The sequence below is a fragment of the Macaca mulatta genome, chromosome 4 (genome assembly GCF_049350105.2).
Source record: "Macaca mulatta isolate MMU2019108-1 chromosome 4, T2T-MMU8v2.0, whole genome shotgun sequence".
Classification (NCBI taxonomy): Eukaryota; Metazoa; Chordata; class Mammalia; order Primates; family Cercopithecidae; genus Macaca; species Macaca mulatta.
In genome coordinates this window covers 147,299,174-147,324,538 of record NC_133409.1, presented here as the reverse complement: position 1 = coordinate 147,324,538, position 25,365 = coordinate 147,299,174, and the positions used below count along the sequence as shown (strand labels likewise).

General features: G+C 41.8%; 1 protein-coding gene across 9 annotated transcripts in view; it reads left to right on the top strand.

Moving 5' to 3' along the window:
* ANKS1A (ankyrin repeat and sterile alpha motif domain containing 1A) overlaps positions 1–25,365 on the top strand; it is a 196,190-nt gene that overhangs the window by 63,674 nt on the left and 107,151 nt on the right. For 5 of the 9 annotated variants that reach the window (XM_078000110.1, XM_015136173.3, XM_078000106.1 and 2 more), the window contains exons 2-4: positions 12,728–12,808; positions 16,089–16,245; positions 18,683–18,745. In XM_078000110.1, the coding sequence (XP_077856236.1) occupies positions 12,728–12,808; positions 16,089–16,245; positions 18,683–18,745 (301 nt within the window). The remainder of the gene's footprint in view (positions 1–12,727; positions 12,809–16,088; positions 16,246–18,682; positions 18,746–25,365) is intronic. The other 4 variants (XM_001111692.5, XM_078000108.1, XM_078000113.1 and 1 more) reach the window with 2 other exon arrangements.

The following is a 25,365-nucleotide window of genomic DNA, read 5'->3' as shown; positions in this document are numbered from 1 at the left end:
GAAACAGAAGGGCTTAGAACAGAATAGTGAGAAGAGCAACATTGGATATAACTGCTATGTTTATCCTGAAGATAATTGTCCTTGGCAGGATAGAAGAAGGAACTCCTTGCTGACTTTGTGGAACAAGGAGGCCATCCTTCCAAGTTTCTCGTGTGACTTGTGTCACATGTGCAATTAAAATGAAGTGTCACCTTTCTTGCTTGTGTCTCTCTTAAGAGACAATAAACTTTTCAAAGTCACTGCTTTGCAGAGCGTGTTTAAACACAAAACCACAAGGTTCCTAGAATTATAGATTTCATAGTTGACAAGGGCCTGCCCACCTGTCACGCAGTGTCAGCATCCTTTCTGCATCAGTCCCACTGGAAGGCCATTTGTGCACACCTCATTCCCTTCCTGGGAAAGCAACCCTTTCCAGTTCTTAGTGTTTTCTTCTTCTGGTGTTTCCTCCATATTTCTGATTGTTAGGCTTCTGCTGTTATTTCTTTATTTAAAAATTTTAAACATCCTCCATTAGTCACTGTTAGCCTTCTTACACTCTCTGTCCACTGCCTCCCCCTTCATCCTTCAAGTGTATCACAGCTTTTAGTTACATCAGTATTCAATGCTTATGTTTATGTTGTTATGACTGTTAGGATTATTTACCTGCTGAGCCAGTTATGCTATAATTCTGTTTTTTTCTTGTACAATTAATTAATTTTCTTCCCGTTGATTTTCTGAGTTTTCTTTTTTCTTTATTCCTTTTTTTTTTTTTTTTTTAGACAGTCTCTTGCTCTGTCGCCCAGGCTGGAGTGCAGTGGCGTGATCTTGGCTCACTGCAACCTCCACCTCCCAGGTTCAAGCGATTCTCCTGCCTCAGCCTCCCAAGTAGCTGGGATTACAGGTACCTGCCACCACACCCAGCTAATTTTTGTATTTTTTAGTAGAGATGGGGTGTCTCCATGTTGGCCAAGCTGGTCTCCAACTGCTGACCTCAGGTGATCCGCCCGCCTTGGCCTCCCAAAGTGCTGGGATTACAGGCGTGAGTCACTGTGCCCGACCATTTTCTGAGTTTTCTACGTCCAGCTTATTCTTACTTCCCAAATCACAACTGTAATTTTTAAGTATTCTTTTTTACATCCTAGGCAGATATATCAGTTGATCATGTTAGTTTCGTTTCCTCCTGCAGATTCCCCCCTGGATTCCCAGCATTCTCCAGATATGGTCTCTAGGCTGCGTAGCTGATTCCCTTCACCCCGTTTCCTGGATACCCGTCTTCCTCTTTCTCGGTTTGCTCATTTGTTTGGTAGAGCACATCCTCCAGTCACTTCCTGATAAAAGAGTGTGTGGGAGGTAAAGTTGGAGACCCTGCATGTCTAAAAATATCCATTCTCTTTTTATACTTGACTGATTGGAAGTCATTTCACCTCAGAATTTTGAAAGCATTTCTCCTTTGTCTTATGGCTTCCAGAGGTGCTATTGAAAATTCTGGTGGCGCTTAATTCTTTGTATGCAAGCTGTTTTTTTACTCTCAAACTGTGTTCTCTTTATCCCATTTATTATAAGATTTCACAATGTGACTTTTAAAAATTTCTTATTCATTTATACTGAGCACAGGATGGACTCCTATAAGCAGAAGTTCAAGGAAAATTTCTTAAATTATTTCTTTGATGATCTTTTTCTCTTTCCTCTGGAACTTTTGGTCCTCGAATTTTATCTTTTCTATTTCCAACCTCTATCTTTGGTTCTACTTTCTGAGAGATTTATTCACTTTTATCTTCTGGATCATTATTTATATTTTTATTTATATTATTATTTTTAATTTCCAAGAACTTTTCACTGATCCTGTTTTTTGGTTTTGTTTTGTTTTTTGTTTTTTGGGGTTTTTTTTTGGATGCTATTCTGTGATAATAGATTTTTGAGGTTTTATTTGGCTCCTTGTCTCATTTCTTTGAGTCATTTTTTTCTGTTTATTTTGTGTTCTGTCTTCATGTTAAAGGCTTTTCCTCAAATGTCTGGCAATCCTTGGTTGTCACTTGTATTAAAGCATAAGACACTAAAAAGCTGATTGGATGTTCTGTATAGAGGTGGGAAGAGATTGTCAAGGATGGGCTTTATATTAGTATTATATAGGGTTATGGGGGAGGAGCACCCCTGTTTTGTTGGGAAATCCTCCAAAGCCATCATCTGTTGAACTTTTCTGTGGTATCATTTGTTTTCTCCAGGAAAGAATCCCTCAACTTTCCTGTGTGGGGATGGGAGTGGAGCTGCCAGCATTCTGGAAGCCAAGTGGGTTAGGGAGGCTGGGATCTCATCCTTCAAGATAGAGACTTTCAATCAGGGCCTCTGATTTCAGTACAGTTCCTTCCCCTACCTTCTGCTGTTCCTAATATTCCTGCATCTAGATCTGAGCTGGTTCTTACAGAATAAATCAACCTTCTCCTGTGTAGGTAGAGAAGTGATAGTCCCTGGCTGTCCTGGATGTTGACAGCAAACCTGGTGGTATAACACCTCTTTATACAGAATTTGTATTAAGTCCTGGTTTTCAGCCCCTCCCCATCCCTGGCCTCCTCTGCCACCTGGTGCCTCTAATCCCTGAGCCTTCCCAAGGGTGTCTGTGTGGATTGGCATCCCCTTCACGGGCTGCAGAGATTCACTCCCTCAGCTCTACTAACTTACCTACTTTTTATCTTTCAAAAAGGATCAACATTTTATGTTCAGTTATCTTCTGTTCCTTTCACCCTTTTTATTTAACTCTGGTTTTAATGGGTTTCAGGAGGGAGCAGAAATAAAAGTACATGCTCAGTTTTGCCCAGTTAACTGAACTCTTTTGGCACTGTTGTGGGGCTTTTGTGTCTGACTGTTTCATGTCTGTATGTTTTGTCTTCCCTTGAAGATTACAAGCTTCTCTGACAGTGGGGATGGTTTCATAGACTCCTTGTATCTCTCCTTTTACCCTCAACTGTTAAGTATGTAGAAAGCATTTTAGGAAGGATGTGTCAAATTCATTTGAGTGAGATGAAATCTTTTCTAAATTAGACTGATTTGAGAGAGTGTTTCCTTGTGTTGGAAAACTGCCAGCCCTTCCTGAGGTTCAGAGATAAATCTCCCTTTGCAAGGATAACCAAAAGAAGAAAACATTGAAAGCTTTTGACAGAAAAAGGCTGATGAGACAAACTCCTGTTTAGACCTTATGATTTAATGAAGAATTTTTGGAGAGTTGCCTAGGACCTCTCTTTCCCCTTGAGTTTATTGCTCCCTCTTTACAGGGTCTGTGATCCAGAAGGCCTTTATCTGACTTGATGCTTTGAGTCGTTGACCTTGACCCACAGAGATGCACATTGTTTTCTGTAAACATTCAGTGTCAAGGGCCTGGAGAAACTGGAAGGAACATGCACTAGAGTCAGATGTGGAATTTTATTTCTGTTCTCATGTAACCAACTATATGACAATCAGCAAGTCATTTGAACTTCAGTTTTCTTACCTATGAAATGGAAATACCGGTATCTGTTTTCCTTCTTCATAGTGTGCCTGTAAGAGCCAAGTATGGGTAACATGCATGCAAATGCATGTAAACATTTAGACATTGTCACTTTAAGTTATTTGGTATATAACCATGGTACAAACAAGGATGGGCTTTATATAACATAGGATTATGGGTTCCTGTCCTTCATATTGACCTACTGACCAGACATCTACATATGGGAGTCAAAATTCATTTCAGCCTCAACAAATTCAAAATAAAACTCCCTCCTGCTCCCTTCTCTTCTCCCCTACCTCATGTCACCACAATCACAAAACAAAGCAACCCTGGTTTTCCTCCAGAATTCTCACTACTCACCGAGTAGCCTGATTCAAACAGCCGCCACTGCACCCCAACCTGCATTTGACAAGGTCCTGTCTTTTGTATTGAATCTATCCTTTTTTCTCTGTCCTCTTTGCACTGCTGTCATTTAGGTGTTCACTTCATGCCTGAATTACTAACTTCATCTGGGCTCCCTGGATCTAGTCACACACTTCTCCTAGTGTATCATTTACACACCCACTCAGCATAATGATGAAAAAAATTCTGAAATATGTCAGGCCATCACAACAGTATAGCGAATAACAAATGGACCATCTGAGTACCTGCCTCCCAGCTGTCAACAGAAGGATTTTTCTAAAACACCCATCTGATCATTCCTCGCTTGAATCTCTTCAGCGGCATACAGGACCCTTTCTGATTTGACTCTGCTGGCCTATTCAACCTTGCATTCACCATCCTTCCAGTTGTATGCTCCAGCCACTCATAGTTACTTGCAGGTGTCCCACTTTGCTGAGACTACTCAGGGGACAGTGAATTTGGATGTTGCCTCTTCGTTTCTGCCTGGCTGCTTCCTCCTAAACTTTAAGGTTCAACTTAAGTATCTCCTCTTCTGTAAAACCTCCCTGTTCCCATTTCCCTTAAGCCAGTTTGTGTACTTCCTTCCCAGAATGTCACACACTGTGTAGTATTGTCATTTGTTTACTGGTCTGATTTCCTCACTGAACTCAAGGGAAGGGACTGTCCAGCACTGTGGCATCAACATTTATTGGATGGAACTGGATTGGACAGTCTTCTGGCCCATTGAGATACCATTACTTGTCTGTGTAAAGTAAGCAATAAAGTAGCTGGGCCACCACATGAATCATGTTTACTGCCAGCTAAGAGCCACTTAGGGTATCATTTGGTCCAGAAATCTGACCTCACACACACAAAAGTGGCCTGGGCACTTTGGTTCTAACTTATGGTTCTTCTGTCTCTGTGTTTTATGTATAGACATCTCAGATGCAGTGTTCTTGTATGTCCCATCAAGAGATTTTTGCCATTCTTAATGGATATAAATGGACTAGGTTTGTTATACTGCATAGAGACCATGTCACACTGGGGTAGTGTTGGTTCAGGGTTGGCAAGAATCTGATCTGGCAAGAGGGAGTGAGCAGGCTGCTGAAAACTGAATGTTAGAAGTTGCACCCTGGTGGCCCTGGGCCAGTTCCTTACATAGTGCTCTGTTCTTGGAAACATGAGGGATTTCCTAAAGGACTTATAATACATGGTATGAATGAGCAGGATAAAGAATTCACTGCGGCTCAGGATCAGATAGGATAAATGTGGTGGAAGGTGCAGTGGATGATCTGGAAGATCTGAGACGGGTGAAATTAATACCAGCCAGTGTAATCAGGAAAGGTGTTGAGGATCAGGGGACATTTGAGCTGGGCCACTTTCTGTACTCGACAGAATAAATATCCCATTTATCTTGTTTTTGCGATTCTTACTTGATTTCACAGAGTCTTTAAGCAATTTTACCTCAAGCTTTCGCTTGAGTGTTGCTGGGTCTGAAGAGTGGTAAGTAAATTTAGCTATGAGTGTTGATGGATTTTTGAAATCAGGTAGGAGGAACCCTGATTCTCTGTTAAGAGATTTGGTTTCTGATCACCTCAGTTTAGACTTTAGAGCCTGCACCTCCCGTTGGTTTGAAAGTGCTCCCCTTTCCTTCAAGTGTGGACTTTACGTCCTCCTCCGTTTTCTGCCCCGGGCAGTGAGCACTAATAGGTGCTCAGCGGATGCCTGTGGGACTGAACTCTCCTTGGTGTCCTTTGTAACGTCCTCTGGCATCTCTGTGGGCAGAGCTCCCTGCTACTCCCCTCTCCAGCCACATGTCAGGCACGTTCCTTCCCAGGGCTCCTGTGTTTGATGTTACTCTGCCTGTCTACCTCAGACACCCTCACGGCTCTTTACTTTCTTCAGATCTCTTCTCAAAGGTCACCTTCTTAGAGAGGTCTTTCCTGATGACCTTATCTCAAATATCACTCATTTCCTTTTTATCCCCTTCCTTTGCTGCCTCTGCTTGCTTTGCTCACTTTTGGGCCTTACACCACATAGGCGTCATAGGATCTATTTGTTTGCTTATTCACTCACTCACTCCCTCCTCCTAGAAATCAAGCTCCATGAGGGCAGAGACTTTGTCTTTTTCCATCTGCAGCTCCAGCCCCTAGAAGGCGCACTTCACATGTCTGTTGAATACATGCGTGAGTAGCTCCACAAACAGGACCTCATTTGGCACCTTCACCAAATAGAGTGGGCTGTTTCTATGCATCAAAACCTCCAAATTCAGCACAGAGCCCAGCATGTCTACACATACAGTCAGTTTTTAAAGGAATGGAGAGAGGCCTTTGAGGGGGGATTCAAAAGCCACAGGGCCTCACCAGTCATATTCTTCCGTGCCCTCCGCAGTGCTTTAGATGCCATTCCAAAACGTAGGTGCCACCGAGGCGCATAGGGCAAGGCTTGCTGTGTTTCAGCATCATGTGAAAGCAGGTAAGCTTTTTTTGACATGCTAGGCCTCTCAATACTATTATACTTGCTCAAGCTTCTAGAAGTTTCCATGGATGATTTAAGTCCTGGGGAGCCCATCACAGTAGACTTTACAAATGCAGAGACAGTGCCGTGGAGAATCAAGTGAATTGTCCAAGATCAAAAAACGTGACAAGTGGCGGAGGCGAGTTTTGAAGTCAGGTCGGCTAACCGCAGAGCCCACGCTCCTAACCTAGGTTCCATAGCTTCATCACGCAGGCTTGCTGTGACTGCTCCAGGACCCATTAAGATCAGTCTGAGCATTTGTCCTGCAAGTCAAGAGCAGCTATTGCATTTCTGTACAATCTCTACAGGTTAAACTTTGCTTAGGAATCTCCTCGGCTGTGGTTAAAGTTGTTTTCCCTAGTTCCTGGTGCATTATATGCTGCTTTTGTTTGTCGGTGAGTAGCCCTCTGGTGCTTACAGTTTTAGAAAACCTAATAGGACAGCCGTGATAGGGAGGAAGACCTAGATTGTAAATAACTCTTTTCTTGAGCTGCCAAAAAGGAAGAAACTTGGGTGGAGGGGGATGTTACTACCATCCTGTCTGAAGCTGAAATTCCAAACAAGGAGATTATAGTTCTCTATTTTCGTTTAGATTTTGTTTAATATGTTCCCCAGTCCCCAAAACTTCTAGATGGGCTTTTGAAGGAGAAGGTAGAGAAAAAGAAGGAAAAAAGACCTCTGTGGTTGGAAAGGTTGCAGCTTTTTGCAGTGAAGTCACTATCTTTTTTCCTTTTCTGATTGTTTTGAGGAAGTTTTAGTGCTGACATAGGATGTCCAAACTTAATCACCTTTAAACCAGTCATGGAGGCAAAAGTTAGAAAATGATGAGAGGCTTGCTTGATCCTGCCTTTTTGTTAAAATCAAAGGCAGTTTAAATCTTAGTTTCAGGGTTTCTTGGTGACATGGACTGAGAGGGCTGAGATAGTTGAGTTCTAATAGAACTAAATTAGTAGCTGATAGGCCCGCACTCTCAGCCACTTTAACCGGCCTTAGTATTTCTTTTCTCAGCTCCTCTTAGTTATTCTAGTCACCTTGCTGCTGAATTATGTCCACTACATATTCGCTTCACGTTGTCGTTCCAGTTAGATCAGACAGTCCTTGTTTGGCCAAATGCCATGAGCTCCATCAAAGAGAGTTTTTGATCTGCCACTGATTTGGCATGTGATTTGGGGCAAATAATTTGTTTTTAGCTTCTTAGTGTCACCTATACTGTAATGGTGATATTTCCTCTTGTGTGGCAATTTGAAAATAAGTGTGACAACTGCACCTCACAGATTTTCCAGATCCATGTCACTTGCCGTCACCCTGATCCATTGTCAGGCATAGTCATATACTTTTTGGTTTGGAAAATGAGATCATTGTACAAATGTGTTAGAGATTTAATTGCATTTAGCTCCTTGTTTAGAAAGTGCTGTAGAAGTTCAGGCTTAGTGGAGGGTGGGGTATCACGATGTCCCTCAGGCTCCTCACCTTGTCTTTACCATCCTTAGTTGACAATGAACAAATAGCCTAGATATCAAAATACATGTAACTTGCTTTGTAAAAATTTATTTTTAATTGACAAAACTTTATATATTTGTTGTATACATTATGATGTTTTAAAATAGCTGTACATTATAGAGTGGCTAAATTGAGCTAATTAACCTATGTATTACCTCACATATCATTTTTATGGTGAGAACACTTAAAAACCAACTCTCGCGCAGTGGCTCATGCCTATAATCCCAACACTTTGGGAGGCCAAGGCAAGTGAATCACTAGGTCAGGAGATCAAGACCATCCTGGCTAACATGGTGAAACCCCATCTCTACTAAAAATACAAAAAAAATTAGCCAGGCATGGTGGCATACACCTATAGTCCCAGCTACTCAGGAGGCTGAGGCAGAAGAATCGCTTGAACCTGGGAGGCGGAGGTTGCAGTGAGCCAAGATTCCACCATTGCACTCCAGCCTGGGCGACAGAGTGAGACTCTGTCTCAACAACAAAACAAAACAAAACAAACCAACAAAAAACACCAACTCTCTTAGTGCTTTTTTTTTTTTTTTTTTTTTTTTTTTTTGAGATGGGGTCTTGCTCTGTCACCCAGGTTGGAGCACAATGGCATGATCTCGGCTCACTGCAACCTCTGCCTCCTGGGTTCAACCAATTCTCCTGCCTCAGCCTCCCGAGTAGCTGGGATTACAGGCATGCACTACCACACCCGCCTAATTTTTGTATTTTTAGTAGAGATGGGGTTTCGCCATGTTGGCCAGGCTGGTCTCGAACTCCTGACCGCAGGTGATCTGCCTGCCTTGGCCTCCCAAAGTGCTGGGATTACAGGCATGAGCCACCACACCCGGCTGCAATTTTTAAGATTATAATACATTGTTATTAAGTATAATTGCCTTATTGTGCAGTAGATCTCTTGAATTTATCCCTCCTGACTGAAATTTTGTTCCTTTGGCCAACATCTCCCCAACATCACCCCCTCCAGCTCCTAGTAACCACCGTTCTACTCTCTGCTTCTGTGAGTTCAACATTTTTAGATTCCATATGTAAGTGAAATTATACAGTATTTGTCTTTTTGTGACTGGCTTATTTTATTACCATAATGTCCTCTAGGTTGATGAATGTTATTACAAATGACAGGATATTCCTTCCTTTCCTAAGGAAAATATGCCATTGTTTATATATACCACATCTTCTTATTCATTTGTCCATTGATGGACAGGTAGGTTGGTTCCATATCTCGGCTACTGGGAGTAATCCTGCAATGAGCATGGAAGTGCAGACATTTCTTCCAGGTACTGATTTTACTCCCTCTGGATATACCTAGTAGTACAATTGCTGGTTCATATGGTAGTTTTAGTTTTAACTTTCTGAGGAACTTCGTACTGTTTTCTATAAATGGCTGTACTAATTTTTGTTTTTACCAACAGTGTACAAGGGTGCTCTTTTCTCTACATCCTTGCTAACATTTAGCTTTTGTCTTTTTGGTAATAGCCATTCTAATAGGCATGAGGTGATATATCATTTTGGTTGTAATTTGCATTTCTGTAATGACTAGTGGTTTGAGCATTTTTTCATATGCCTATTGGCCATTTGTGTGTCTTCTTCTGAGAAATGTCTTTTCAGATCTTTTGCCCAATGTTTCAGTCAGGTTATTTGCTTTCTTGCTATTGAGTTGTTCTGAGTTCTTTGTATGTTTTGGATATTAACCTTCTTAGCAGATGTATGGTTTGCAAATATTTCCTCCTATTCCATAGGTGGTCTTTTTACTCTGCTGGCGGTTTCCTTTGCTGTACAGAAGCCCACTTTTCCTACTTAAAATGTATCTTAAGATTGTAAACCTAATATCTACATGCTCATTATAGTGGCTTGTCACCCATATACAGCTGTGTTTTATTAACATTTTGACTTTTTTTCTTCTTTTCCTCGTGCACAGATGATTCCCCTGTTTCTTTTACAATATTATTATTGTAAAAGCACTATGTGAGTAGATTCTCACTGTAAGCGTTTTAAACTGTGGTAGAATACAGACGCAATAGGAAAGTCTCTCTCCATCATCTGCAGTGCTCCCTAACACACAGATTTCCTTCCCCAGAGGTGAGCACAGTCAGCATTTGGTGAGTGCTCTTCTAGTCACCATCCATTTACAGCGGTGTGTATTATACAATGACTTCTTCTGTCGCTTTCTTGTAGCACGGTATGTCTTGGGAAGTCTTTTGATGTCAGGACTTAAAGGTTCAATTTGTTTTCTTTCCTTTGTTATTACTGTTGTTGTTGACGGTTATGTAGTATTTTATTTTATGAGTATACCTAATATTTTACTGCTTGCCTATGGATAGACATTAAGTTTTTAGTTTTTAACTCTTACAATGAAGCAATCCTGTACCAACATGTGTCTTTGTGCACATATATAAGTATCTCTGTTGGGTAGTTGCCTGTAAGTGGAATTGCTGCCTCAAAGTGAATCCTATTTTTGGTTTTGATCAATGGTGCCAAATTATCTTCCCAAAGGAATTTACCAGTTTAAACTTTACCAGTGGTGTTTAAGATTGCTTGTTTTCCTAATCTTTAGAAACACTTGATGATGTCATTATGTTCATTTTTGTCAATGAATGTTTTAATTTGCATTCTTCTAGATTGTGTCTCTGTAGATCTGACCTTGTCTACTTTCTGCCTTTTAGTAATTCCTCAACATTGCCGGTTACTTGATGGTATCTTTTTAAAATTTTCTTGGTGTGAATCTGTCTGTAGCTATCTGTGTAGGGTGGGATATCTTTTCTGTCACTTCGGAGAACTTTAGGCAGGGGGTAGAGTAAACTTGTGCACTTAATCTACTATCCTGATAAATTTCATCCTTTCTGAGCTATGACTATAATATTTACAATTTTGTTTCTTTTTTCTCAACATTATGATCTTTTTTTCTTATTACATAGCAGTATAACTGGCATATGATATTCTACTCTGTACTGTAGTTACAATAATTTGTCTATTGATGCCTATTGCTAAAATTTTACTTTATTATTTATTTATTTTGAGATCAAGTCTCACTTTGTTGCCTAGGCTGGAGTGCAATGGCACGATCTTGGCTCACTGTAACCTCCGCATTCTGGGTTCAAGCAATTCTCCTGCTTCAGCCTCCTGAGTAGCTAGGACTACAGGTGCGCACCACCATGCCCGGCTAATTTTTGTATATTTTAGTAGAGATGGGTTTCACTGTGTTGGTCAGGCTGATCTCAAACTCCTGACTTCAGGTGATCCACCCGCCTTGGCCTCCCAAAGTGCTGGGATTACAGGTGTGAGCCACCGTATCCGGCCAAAATTTTATAAATAATATTGCTTCCAACACTGAGCATACAGGCTCTGGGCTCAGATGGTTTTACTGGTAATTCTTTGTAATTTTAGTGCTCTGTCATTGTCTTCTTTTTTTTTTTAGACAGAGTTTCTCTCTCTCAGGCTGGAGTGCAGTGGTGTGATCTTGGCTCACTGCAACCTCCAACACCCGGATTCAAGCAATTCTCCTGCCTCAGCCTCCCGAGTAGCTGGGATTACAGGAGCACACCACCATGCCCAGCTAATTTTTGTATTTTTAGTAGAGACAGGGTTTCATCATGTTGGGCAGGCTCGTGTCAAATTCCTGGCCTCAACTGATACCCGCCTCAGCTTCCCAAAGTGCTGGGATTATAGGCGTGAGCCACCACACCTGGCCTGTCATTGATTCTTCAATATGGAAATGAGTAGACAGCTGCCCAGCTGACCTGTGACCTAAACCTAACACTGATGCCATCCAGTAACAATAGCACAAAAGCAAGAACTTTAAACCAGCCTCAATTACGAATATAGATTCTAAGTAATCTACTCTCAAATAGATGCTCTCAAGTAGAATTATAATGGAAATGGCCAATTAAGTTTACTCCAAGAATGGCTTAATATTAAGAAACCTATTGATAACAACATATTAGGTTGTTAAATGTGAAAAGCTATTATCTCCATATATGCAGAAAATACATTTAACCAACAATCTCTAATAACACTTTTTGGAAAAAAAATAGGATACTTCTTTTACAAGTTGCAGAGTATCTACCTCAAACCATTGGAGGCATTTTTATTAGAAGCAGGAACAAAACAAGTTTGCCCTCTGCTACTTGATATTCTTTTAGAAGCTCTAGCCAATGCAGTAAGGTTTGCAGAAACAGAAATAAGAACTAAGGCTTTTAGGATTATTTGATATTATTTTAGAAGCTCTGGTCAATGCAGTAAGGCCAATGCAGAAACAGAAATAAGAACTAAGGCTTTGAGGATTAAGTAAGGTAACATTTCAACTTCCCTCCTATGGTGTTTTTAAGTCAGATAAGACACTGTGATTATAGATTCTGTTTTTTTTTTTTTTTTAATTACTAATAAGACATATTTACAAAAGAAAGGCAAAATTGTCTCTTTCATCTTAAGACACATCTCCTGGTGCTTTTTTGATCTTGGTCCTTGCTCGGTGACTCATCTTGATTATCTGATCTGTGTTGAAGTCTCTCTCAAACCTTCAGTCACCAGCACAGGAGTGGGTGTTCAATACCTGTTCTGTCTTTGATGACCTTTCAATGAGCTGTTTTTGCAATCATGGGAGTACTAGAAGAACAAACTCTTAAGCGATGACACTGTTGTCTTGACACTTGACTATGTTTAGCAAACCATTGAAGTGTACCCTCAGTGCTATGCATCTCTGCAGTGTATAGCTGCTGTACGTTATCAGGGGTCATTCAGAAGTAACTGGTCTGGTTGAACACCACACAGAAATCTTTACTAATTAGCTAGCTATCTCTAACTTTGGTTTGCAACTCCAGTCTGTGAAATCTATGTCTCTCTCTCTCTCTCTTTTTTTTTCCCTGATAGCATGTGGAGAGGGCCAAATGTGAACTGTGTTGACAGCACTGGCTACACACCCCTGCACCATGCTGCTTTGAATGGCCATAAGTAAGTATCAATGTACTGCATCCCTGCCCTCACCCTACAGAACCCAGGCCTTCACGTTGCCTTTTCATTTTCTAGAAAAGTTTGCTGGCTGGGCTTAGTGGCTCATGCCTGTAATCCCAGCACTTTGGGAGGCCGAGGTGGGAGGATCACATGAAAATGAGCTTGAGAGCAGCCTGGGCAACAAAGCAAGCCTCCATCTCCAAACACACACAAAATTTTTTAAATTAACCAGGCGTGGTAGCGTGCCTGAAGTCCTAGCTACTCAGGAGGCTAAGGCAGGAGGATTACTTAAGCCCAGGAGTTTGAGGCTGCAGAGAGCTATGATTGTGCCATTGCATTCCAGCCTGGGTGACAGAACGACCCTATCTGTAAAAAACGAAAACAAAACAAAGGTTTGCTAAGCGGTGGCACTGAAAAACAGAGAAAAACAAACCTAAGTTCAGTTCATTCAGGATTTCTGTGTCTTTCTTTCATGTGTTATTTAAACATCCTTCCCCACCCCATCCACCAAAAAATCTTTAGCCAAGAGTTAAGTTTTACCTTTACTTCTGCTTGTTCTTTTCCCCTCTGGAATGTTCCAGTGCTACGTAATGTTCTAGGTATGATGATCACATTTGGGGCAGCCAGAACATAAAGGGGCTGGAATCTATTAGGTAACTAACTGCTCGATAAACTGAAAATAGACTGAGTGGTCATGAGAAAGCTGTCTTCGGTTTCAATAGTTATTTATTTACTCTCTCTTCTTGCCTGCCATTCTTTCCTCATAAAATTAGCCCTGTACACAAGAACCCTTTTTAAGGGGAAAAAATACATTAAATGGCCTATGTAATTCTCCCGAGTATAGAGAAGTTATTGGGAACTGGGTGGGATTTGTGTGCAACATTCTCTGGAGAAGGCATGCTTTGGGGAGAATTTGAGAGAGAAGGCAGAGGCTTAAGTGATGGGGCACTGCCCTTCAGATTGCTCAGCAAAGGGGCAGGCATTGTCAGGGCGCACAGTGAGTGGTTTTGCCAGGATGTCAAAGAATGTAAACCAGAGTGTAACAAAATAGGTGGTGTTAAAGGAAAACAAGTACTATAGGCAATAAGTAGCAGCAGTGTAGTTTTTTTGTTTTTGTTTTTTTTTGAGATGGAGTTTCATTCTTGTTGCCCAGGCTGGAGTGCAGTGGCACAATCTCGGCTCACTGCAACCTCCACCTCCTGGGTTCAAGCAATTCTCCTGCCTCAGCCTTCTAAGTAACTGGGATTGCAGGCACCTGCCACCACACGCGGCTAATTTTTGTATTTTTAGTAGAGACGGGGTTTCACCACATTGGTCAGGCTGGTCTCAAACTCCTGATCTCAGGTGATCTGCCCGCCTCGGCCTCCCAAAGTGCTGGGATTACAGGCATGAGTCACGGCGCCTGGCCACCAGTGTAGTTTTTATGAGGAGGGATTATTGGAATCATTTTAGATTTTGCTGAGCAAGGAGCTCCAGAGCCCTCACCCCCTTAGAGTATTTTGTGTCACTTGTCCAATATTTGACCCACCCTGATTGACTCCAACATACCAGAAAGAGGCAATGGTTGTTTCCTTCAGCATTAAACATTTATAAAGTACACTGAATATAATCGTTAAGTCTTTTCTGTAGCCATCTTAGATATAGCTAAAAAGAAATCTATAGAGAACACTGTTCCCATATATCTGAATATATCTGAATTAAAGTGAATCTTGAACTTAAATGGCTATAGTTTGCTAGCCAAATTCATTTCCAGATGCTGTTTCTATTTACAGTGGGGATTTTCTTTGACCTCACATTCATAGGGATAATTATATACTGGTATCTGTTTAATTAGTGCTGTCACCAGGAAAAAAGCAAGTTCCTCTTTCTGGGGATATCAAATGATAACATATGTATCTGGCTTGCTTTTGCCGTAACCTTTTATTGATTGATTGATTGATTGATTTTGAGAGAGAGTCTCGCTCTGTCGCCCAGGCTGGAGTGCAATGGCGCAATCTCAGCTCACTGCAACCTCTGCCTCCCGGGTTCAAGCAATTCTCCCTGCCTCAGCCTCCCAAGTAGCTGGGATTACAGGCACCCACCACCACGCCTGGCTAATTTTTGTATTTTTGGTGGAAACGGGGTTTTGCCATGTTGGCCAGGCTGGTCTTGAATTCCTGACCTCAGGTGATCCACCCACCTCGGCTTCCCAAAGTGCTGGGATTACAGGCGTGAGCCACTCCGCCCAGACTGCAATAACTTTTATTCTGCTTGACCTCTCTGCTTTCAGCGCCTACATCACTACATGCTCTGAATAATGTGGTGAATAATTATATTTGTCTTGTATGATTACTTTTATGTAAATTCAACACCTGAATGATGTTTAAACATCATAAACAAGGAAACAGGTTTGGACAAAGAGTCCAAACATTTTTTTTTTTTTTTTGAGATAGAGTCTGGCTCTGTCACCCAGGCTAGAGTGCAACGGCACTATCTCGGCTCACTGCAGCCTCCGCCTCCCAGGTTCAAGTGATTCTCCCGCCAGAGCTTCCCGAGTAGATGAGACTACAGGCGCCTACCACTGTGCCCGGCTAATTTTTGTATTTTTAGTAGAGACGGGGTTTCACCATCTTGGCCAGGCTGGTCTCGAATCCGCCTGCCTCAACCTCCCAAAGTGCTGGGATTACAGGCTTGAGCCACTGTACCCGGCCCAGACATTTTCAAAGTAGTAGAAAATAGATTACCGGGCCGGGCGCGGTGGCTCAAGCCTGTAATCCCAGCACTTTGGGAGGCCGAGACGGGCGGATCATGAGGTCAGGAGATCGAGACCATCCTGGCTAACCCGGTGAAACCCCATCTCTACTAAAAAATACAAAAAACTAGCCGGGCGAGGTGGCGGGCGCCTGTAGTCCCAGCTACTCGGGAGGCTGAGGCAGGAGAATGGCGTAAACCCGGGAGGCGGAGCTTGCCGTGAGCCGAGATCTGGCCACTGCACTCCAGCCTGGGCGACACAGCGAGACTCTGTCTCAAAAAAAAAAAAAAAAAATAGATTACCAAGAAAGCCTAAACAGAGAGGTGATGAGTCAGTATAGCATGGCTCAAGGTGGTTCAGCTGCGTATCATCAGCTGTACAAGTAGCTCATGGAATAAAAGGAAAAGCCTGGGCGGTGAGGTCAGGTAGAGACGCAGGAGCCAAATGAGATATATCTGTGAAAAGGCTTTGTGCCATACAGGTGTAAAGAGCTGTTAGCTGGAAAGACTCCTGAGTTCTACTAACTCATGATTGATTTTTACCTTCTAGGGATGTGGTCGAGGTTCTTCTGAGGAACGATGCACTGACCAATGTGGCTGACTCGAAAGGCTGCTACCCTCTGCATTTGGCAGCTTGGAAAGGAGATGCCCAGATAGTGCGGTTGCTCATCCATCAAGGGCCTTCACACACCAGAGTCAATGAACAGGTCGGAAGGAAGGGAGGCTTTCCTCCCTCCATTCAGCTGTAGCCAGATGTGGCAACCCCGTCACCATCTTAGCCCCACAATTCAAATCTCAGAGAACCAGCTCTTCGTTTGTTTTTTTGATAATCAGTTCCTTAGCATGGAACCACCTCTTCCATACCCTAAATATGACTCCCCTCTTCCCAGTTGTACTCTTCTTAGTAGATCTTATACTGTGAGGATGTATTTTATATGCATTTGACTCATGCATATTTGCGATAGTACTAGAATAAAAAATGTATACACAGTCAGCCCTTTGTTTCCAGGACCTCCCCATAGATACCAAAATCCAAGGATGCTCAAGTCTCTTATAAACGGCAAAGTAAAACGGCAAAGTAACATTAGCGCTGTCTGTGGGTTCCACATGTGCAGATTTACCAACCATGGATGGAAACCTGTGGATATGAAGGGCCAACTGTATTCACTTTATGTGCAAAATTTGAAATAATGCAAACCCTACAAAATTGCATGGAGTCAGTTTCAAGCTAGTGAGCTTAATTAACTGTAGGCCAGGTGTGGTGGCTCATGCCTGTAATCCCAGCACTTTGGAAAGCTGAGGTAGGAGAATTGCTTGAGGCCAGGAGGCCAGGAGTTTGAGACCAGCCTGAGCAACATAGTGAGGCACCCCCATCTCCCCGACCCCATCTCTATAAAAAATTTTAAAAAAAGAAAAAAAAAAAAGGCTAGATGTGGTGGCACACACATGTAGTCCCAGCTACTCAGGAGGCTGAGACGGGAGCGGGGGATCACTTAAGCCCAGGAGTTTGAGGGTGCAGTGAGCCATGATTATGCCACTGCACTGCAGCCTGGGTGACAGAGTGAGACCCTGTCTCAGAAATAAATTGTGTTTATGCCTTTGACATGGCAGTGTAACTTTCCCAGTGTTTGTCAGTACTGTGTAAACCATGCTGTTGTTTTACATACATCAGAACTTGCAGCAGTAGAAGTACTCATGCTAGTGCCAAAAAATGAACTCACAAATCAAACACATGTGAGTGGAGGGCAGAGGTGATTCAGTGGAATGAAGATCATTTCCATGATGTCCTCCAAATGAGCATGCTTTGAAAAAGCAGAGGTGATTCTTAGAAAATGAAAAAGGCTGGATTTGAGCAAAAATAACCTTATAATGGCCATGGATTTAATTACTCTGAGAATATACTTCCTCTTCTTTACATGTATATCTTTGGAAAAAATTGTACTTGGATTATGCAAGTTAAAACTTGCCTCTTACAAATACAACTCCCTGTTATTTGAGTTGGAGGTTGTGTGCAAGTTTGAGAGGAGACGGGCGTTCCTTACATGATAAGCCATTCTCCCCTTTCCACTCTCTGCTCTGAACTGAAGTAGATACTCTTCTCAGTTCCTTGAAGGAGGGAGATGTTGATGTTTCTCAGTAAGCTTAGGGACTGTTTTTCTAATGACTTTGCCGAGAGGGGATTGTTAAATTACCTGTAGGATTAGATCAAGGTTTTCCCTCAAAAAATAGGAAATTATCCTGGCGAGTCCATCTGTCAGGAGACTCATGCAGTTCTTAGTTAGCTGTTAAGAGCATGACTTTGATTCTGAGAAGGGCAGCTTCATTCTGAGACATGAGAAAATTAATGTAGTGCTCCCAAATCTCTTGATTTGGAGATTGTGTGTATATAACTGTTAATCAGCCTTCCTTTCCCCTTTTGGGCTGTATTTTTTGGGTAAGTGAGCAACAGACATTTGAAATCATCAATGAGGATGTTTGTTTATAACATTTGGGAATGAAAAGTAGCTGTTTAGAATTACCTCTTTAGAATCTAAGTGCAATTTTACTCCTCCTAGCTAAAGTGGTCGTGTCTCTTCTCTGGAGGAAATGCATAATGAAGTGTGCTTGTAACTAATATTCTTCAACGTTGGAAAGACTGGTCACCCATTAAAGTCCTTCTCATTTAAGAAATGTTCAGCAACCATTTCTAATCCTCTTTGCTCACTTTTGCCTTGAAACACAGCTGCATGGATTTTTGAGCTACTTGAGTGTGCTAGCTTAACCTGCTCACAGCTGCCTCCTGCCTGGAGTATCAGTTGATAGATGGGACCCCAGCCCAGTGCTTTGAGTATCTGGTAGGCAGGTGGGTGGGCAGGAGCTGGGCAAGATGTCTGCAGTGGCTTGAAGACTTTAATGGATCTAGCTAGTGGTTACAAGCACTATATGGTTTCATTTTAAAACCATTAATGTGGTTCCAGTAGGATGCTTAGATTAAAGGGGGGTAAGAGTAAGGTGCCCTGGAGGTTGTCTTTCTTATTAACTTCCCTTTGAGGCATCCAGAGGGCAGATTCAAGTTCTAGGGTTGGGTTCCCTCAGGGCTGTGTATTGCTTTGATATATTTCATCCATTTTGTCATCACTTTTTCTTTTCCTCTCCTTTTTGTAGAATGCTCTTGAGATCAAAGAACTCAAAAAGTACGGCCCCTTTGACCCTTATATCAATGCCAAGGTGTGTACTTTGCTGCCAGGAATTCTCTGCATCATTTCTCCAAGCTGTACCTCCTCTTTGGTCCTCTCCGCTTCTACTCTTGTCCACTCAGGCTCCTCCTCATCACGCTGACTGTTGTCTGCTTCAGCCCATCTGCTTTTGGCTTGTCTGGGAATGGGAAAATGCAGCTGCAGTGGGTTTTGACTTTATTTTTTAAACCCATACTAATTTGGGAAACGGTGGGTGGTTTTTTCTGGAATATTTGAAATGGCAGGAATGGGGAAATAAAAGGGACCATATTACATACTTAATTTACAATTTTGATTCTTAAAAATTTTTAAATGTAGTTAAGAGATGTCAAATTATCTTACTTTTTAAATAAGCATAGAAAAAGTGATTCAGTTGTACTTCCCGGAATTAAAAAAATATTTTTAGCCTACTTTCTATTTGTCTTTTGAAATGGAATCTGATTTTCAGGTTTCAATAGCTAATGGTGGAGATGTGGAGGAAAGGACAAGCGTGATCCATTTTATTCCTTTAAAAGCGGTTGCATGCCTCTCTCTGATTTCCTGGAGTTTGTGCATCTCTGCCTGATGCTTTAAAACCACACCCAGTATCTCCAGCCATTCGCTTCTCTCTGCTCGATCACGCTTGACCCAGGAAGGGTTCTGAAATAGGAAACGATGTTGCAGGACCAAGGTGGGCACCTGCCTTAGTCTCCCTCCCCATGAGGCTGGGACAAAGCATAGTTTGATGTGCCTGGTGATGAACAGGCCAGCCCTGTCTGCCCCTCAGCCTTTACCACTTCTGAGCAGCAGAGCTTGTTCATTGGGTGATGGTGTTAGTCTCTTTCCTTGGTGCTCTCACCCGCTGGTTTTGGTCAGAGATTTTATTCAGATGAAGTTTGCTTTTTGGCAACAGTCTGGAGTGTGCTCAAGACACTGCATTATCCACATTAGCTACCTTTTACTTGCTCTGGAAACAGCTGCCTTGGGGAAGAGAAACATAAGGTTCTTCTGTATGTTTCCAAACAAGGCAGATATTTCATGCTTTTGAGAAATAGTGATTTAGCAAAGGAAGCCGCCTATGGGCTGGACCTGGGAAGGCCCTGTGGGAGATTTTGTTCAGCTGTTGGGTCTTAATGGTAGAGAAGCAATTTGACCTTAGGTAGTGGAGCACATCAGCTTTGTTTTGGCTTACTCTTTCTTACCTCCTTCCCCTTCCCTTCCCTTCCTTTTCCTTTCCTTTCTTTCTTTCATTTTAGAAAGGGTCTCCCTCTGTTGCCCAGGCTGAAGTGCAGTGATTGGCCTGCTCTCTGTATTGTGTTTTCTAGTCTTCAGAATAGGAAGATACTCTTAGTTTTTTTGTTTTTTGTTTTGGAAGTATAGTAGTAGAGTGGAAAACTCATAAATCATAGGCGTTCATGTAGACCAGAATTTAAGTTCTGGGATGCGACTTATTAGTTTTGTTGACTTGAGCAAGTTGCTTAATTTCTCTGAACCTGTTTGCTCTTTTGTAAAATGCGGCACTACCATCTACCTTGCTGGATTGTTTTGGAGTTTAAGATAACATATATAAAGTAAAAATATCTGGTAACTAGTAATATTTGAGATGCTAATTTTTTGAAGTGTATATAATGTATTTCTGCAAAGGCATTTTTGGAATCTGTTTTTGTTACTAGTAGATGACACTTAATGAAACATTATGCAGTTAGTCTATTCAGTTTTCTTTTATGGGGAGGAAACTTGAAGTGATTGTTTTCCCAATAGTGGTTAGTGTAGTGAGCTTGTAAAGCTTTGATAAAGGGTAAGACTTTGGTTCTTGAAAGTACATTTTCCTATCCTTTAATTTTGCACATATAAAATAAAATTTGTTTAAATGTAGTAAGAACATACTTCTTTCTTTGGAAATAATTCCCTTTGCCTCTACCCTGAAAGGCCAATTGTTGCAAACCACATTAAGAGTAAAGCTGAGGCCAGATGCTGCGATTACAGCTGTAATCCCAGCACTTTGGGAGGCTGAGGCTGGTGGATCAGCAGAGGTCAGGGGTTCAAGACCAACGTGGCCAACATGGTGAAACCCTGTCTCCACTAAAAATACAAAAATTAACTGCATGTGGTGGCGTGTGCCTATAATCCCAGCTACTTGGGAGGCTGAGGCAGGAGAATCACTTGAACCCAGGAGGCAGAGGTTGCAGTGAGCCGAGATCGTGCCACTACACTCCAGCCTGGGCGACAGGCTCAAAAAAAAAAAAAAAAGTAAAGGTGGCCAATGTAGTGGCTCACACTTGTAATCCCAGAATTTGGGAGGCCGAGGCTGAAGATTGTTTGAGCCCAGGAATGTGGGACCAACCTGGACAACATAATGAGATCCCATCTCTAGAAAAAATAAAAAATTAACCAGGCATAGTGGATAGTGGTACATGCCTGTATCCCAAATTCTTGGGAGGCTGAGGTGGGAGGATCATTTGAGCCCAGGAGGTCGAGGCTGCAGTGAGCAGTGATCACTGTCACCTGGGCAACAGAGTGAGACCCTGTCTCAAAAATAATAGTAATAATAATAATAATAATAATAAGAGAGAGAGAGACAGAGAGGTAAGCTGTTTGGGTTGTGCTGAGAATGCAAACCCGTCTTGAGCTGATTCAAATCTAACCTCCCTTGACCAGGCATGGTGACTCACCCCTGTAACCCCAGCACTTTGGGAGGCTGAGGCTGGTGAATTACTTGAGGTCAGGAGTTCGAGACCAGCCTAGCCAACATGGTGAAAACCCGTGACTACTAAAAATATAAAAATTAGCCAGGCGTGGTGGCACATGCCTATAATCAGGAGACTGAGGCAGGAGAATGACTTGAACCCGGGAAGCAGAAGTTGCAGTAAGCCAAGGTTACGCCACTGCACTCCAGCCTGGATGACAGAGAAGACTCCGTCTAAAAAAAAAAAAAACCAAAAACTGATCTCCCTAGGTTTTGTTCTGATTCAGTGAATTTTTATAGATCTGGCTTATGTCTAGGAATTGTTTTGTTAAAGTACTTTTGAGTGCTAAGTTCTGTCAGGCACCTGTACAAATTAAGAAGACTCAGATGGCTTGTTTTGGGAGCAGAAGTAGTTTTTAGGAGCTTTCATGTTCTTCTTCGATATTTGGGGCCTTTTTCAACAAGTCAGTTTAAACCAGCCAAATGAAAATTGCTCATTTACCCCCTCTTAACAATTCTTCCTTAGTCTGAGTATCATAAAATGAGCAACAATCAAATTAATATTAGGGCACATCTATTTTTTTGGTACATTTAAAATTATTTCACAGTCTTAGAACAGAAAGGGACTTGGAATTTTATCTAGACCAATTCCCTCCAAATGTAATCAACCTTTCCAGTTGCATTAGAATCACCTGGCAAGCTTCTAAAAAACTTTTTATTTAAAAAAAAAAACTTCTAACTTAAAGTTGTAAGAATAATGCCATGAACTATAGTACACTCTTCTTGATACTCCAGTGTTAACATTTTGCTACCTTTCCTTTCTCTCTCTCTCTCTCTCTCTCTCTCTCTCTCTCTCTCTCTCTGTGTGTGTGTGTGTGTGTGTATGCATTAATTGTTGTCACTGATGAAATATTTGATATTAAGTCATGGACATTATGACCCTTTAATCCTAAACACTTCCGTTTTGGTATTAGTTAGTTGTTTGACCTAAATCTCCTAAGAATAAGGACATTTACTTATAAAGCCACAATACATTTATTACATTTGGAAAATTCAACATTGATACAATACCATTATCTAATATAGAATCTATGTTCAAATTTTACCAGTTGTCTCAAAGATGCCCTTTAGAGCAATTTTTTTTATGATCAAGAATCCAGTCCAGGAGCATACATATTAATAGTATGGAACAGTTCCTTGGCCATTCTTAGCCTTTCATGACTTGGATGGTTTTTAAGAGCACAGGGCAGTTGTTTTGTATGCTGTCTTTCAGTTTAGCTTTGTTTGATATTTCCTCATGGTTAGATTCTGGGTGTACATTTTTGGCAGGAGCACCACGGAAGTGGTATTACGTCCTTTTTAGTGCCTTGCATCAACAAGGCACATGACATTGGTTTGTCTCATTCTTGATGATTATGATTGATTGCTGAAGTCGGTGCCTACAAATCTGGGGTTGGACCTACTACTAGCATTTTTTTGTTGTTGTTGTTCCCATGTAATTCCAAAATAAAACTAATTTGAAAACCACCAATTTAGGCCAACTTTCCACGTAGAGCAGGAATCTTTTTATCATTTGAAAGGTGACCCTCTACCCCTTATTCTAATTATTTGCTTGTTTTCCCTAATAACAAACAGAACTCATTACTACTTGGCAGCCTGTTTTTGGATTCTGTTGAGTTTTGGTTTGTTAAGTTTGATTGGCATTTATCTTCCTAAACCTTCCATTTTTTTTGGATTAGAGTTCTGCTTTCCAGAACAGTACAGAATAAATCTAACTCTTCTTCCACATGATGGACTTGCTTTCATGCTTCTCCTGTGTCCTCTCAATCTCAGACTTAGTTTTTCCTTTCTTCCCATTATGGTATGTTTTTCTAGGGCCTACACTTTCTCTTTTTTTGAGACGGAGTCTTGCTCTGTCGCCCAGGCTGAAGTGCAGTGGCGCAATCTCAGCTCACTGCAAGCTCCGCCTCCTGGGATCACACCATTCTCCTACCTCAGCCTCCCGAGTAGCTGGGACTACAGGTGCCTGCCACCACGCCCAGCTAATTTTTTGTATTTTTAGTAGAGGCGGGATTTCACCGTGTTTGCCAGGATGGTCTCGATCTCCTGACCTTGTGATCCGCCCGCCTCGGTCTCCCAAAGTGCTGGGATTACAGGCATGAGCCACCACGCCCAGCCAGAAGTAGGTCTTAAGATGGGTAGGAATGGAGAATTTGTGCAAAAGCATTGGGGGAAATTTGGGCTATTTCCTCTCACTTTTCTCAGTCCAGATTCGTAGTAATGAGATTCTGGGAACTCTGGAGGTATTGTGAACACCTGTAGTGAGATTTGGAAGGTGTGACGGGGAAACATTCCAGATGATCAGGAGTCTGTGCTGCTCCTTAGAATCCTTCCTTTTCTTGTCAGTGTGTTAACCAGCACTTAATAAGCGTTTCCTGGGCCTTACCCTCTGAGGTACTACTTTGGCAAGTGTGAGGTTGGACTTCCTACAAGTTATTTTTAAGCTCCCATGTAATTCCAAAATGAAGCCAGTTTGAGAGTCACTGATAGTTCTTGCCCTGATGGTTGTCAGGCTCAAAAAGCCTACAGTAATAAGAGTTTATTGTGATGGCTTGTGTCAGTGATGGATGTGATCACCATAGATATAAGAAACTTGGGTATTATAGTTACCAGACCATGTCTGGCATGGCTGAAACCTAAGTAAGATGCTCCCTGTACTGTGACTATGAGTGTAACTTTCTGCAGAGATGTATTTTTAACATGAGGCAGGAAGTTTGCCAGTAGTGATTATGACCTTGCCTTTAGCAGGGCAGCTTTGTGAGAGCTGCTTTCATTCTGGCAAAGAAGACATAGAGAAGATTTTTTTTTTTTTCTTTGCTGGATGGTTTAGACTTTTACAGTTCTTTAGCCCTAATGGCATACTTTTTATAAAATCAAGGACAATTTATTCTGTTTGTTGGGAGACAACTTGGATCTAAAAGAGACAGTAGTATTTGCATCAGAGTAAATAGTTTTTCTGGATTGGAGTTTTAATATGAATAAGCTGACTTTCATGGCTCTTTCTATCACACTCATCTTGAGATGTACAACCTGGAGAATCCTTTTAAACTTTGGGTTACTACTCTGCCCCAGAATTACTCCATAGAAAGATCCTGTGAGTTTTTGTTAATGGTGTTGGTTCATCAAGAGAAAGTGATAATCAACCAGAGAAATGTTGGGTTAAAAAAGAGAGAAACTGAAGGGACAGCTCTAAGTTTGCTTAGGAAACTCATGCCATAGCTTAATAGGAAATAGGCCTTCCAAATGGGTATCCTAAAAGGTTTGTTTGGCACAGGGAGGACCTCAAAGACTTGCTTTCTGCCCAGCATTTCCCCTTCCTCCAGACTTTTAGGTTACATGGAATTTGCCCCTTAGGGCCCAGTCATATTATAGGAGGCTGTGGCTGGCAGGCTGGCTGTATCCTTTGGCCAGCGAAGGGTGTCGGCACTTTCCTGGCAGCTGCTCTCCTTGAGTTATGTTTGAGCTCAGTGCAGCTTCCTCTGCATCCTCTGTTTATTTGTGTGCATTTATCTTTGCATGTGTCCTGCTACTACTTTTTCTGTCCTTATTTCATGTAAAAATTTTTCTTTGCCATTGTCCTCACCTTTTGGGGGCTTGCTCCCAGCAGCTGTGGATCTTTCTGGTATACTTGGTATAGTTGGAAAAAATGATGCAGTCAAATGCCAGATCAAAAGCAGATGGAATTGCATATGCATGTTTGGGTAACTCCTAATCCATTACTTTTAGTGTTATGAATAGAATTAAAGCAATTGCAGAAACATTTAATTTCGACCTTTTGACCACTGAAAGGTGCACAATATTGACTTGACTGACAAAGCCCCTCTTAAGCTTTCTTTCCCAAAAGTAGCAGAAGCCTCCTGGATAAATTTAGGAATCTCAAAATGTTG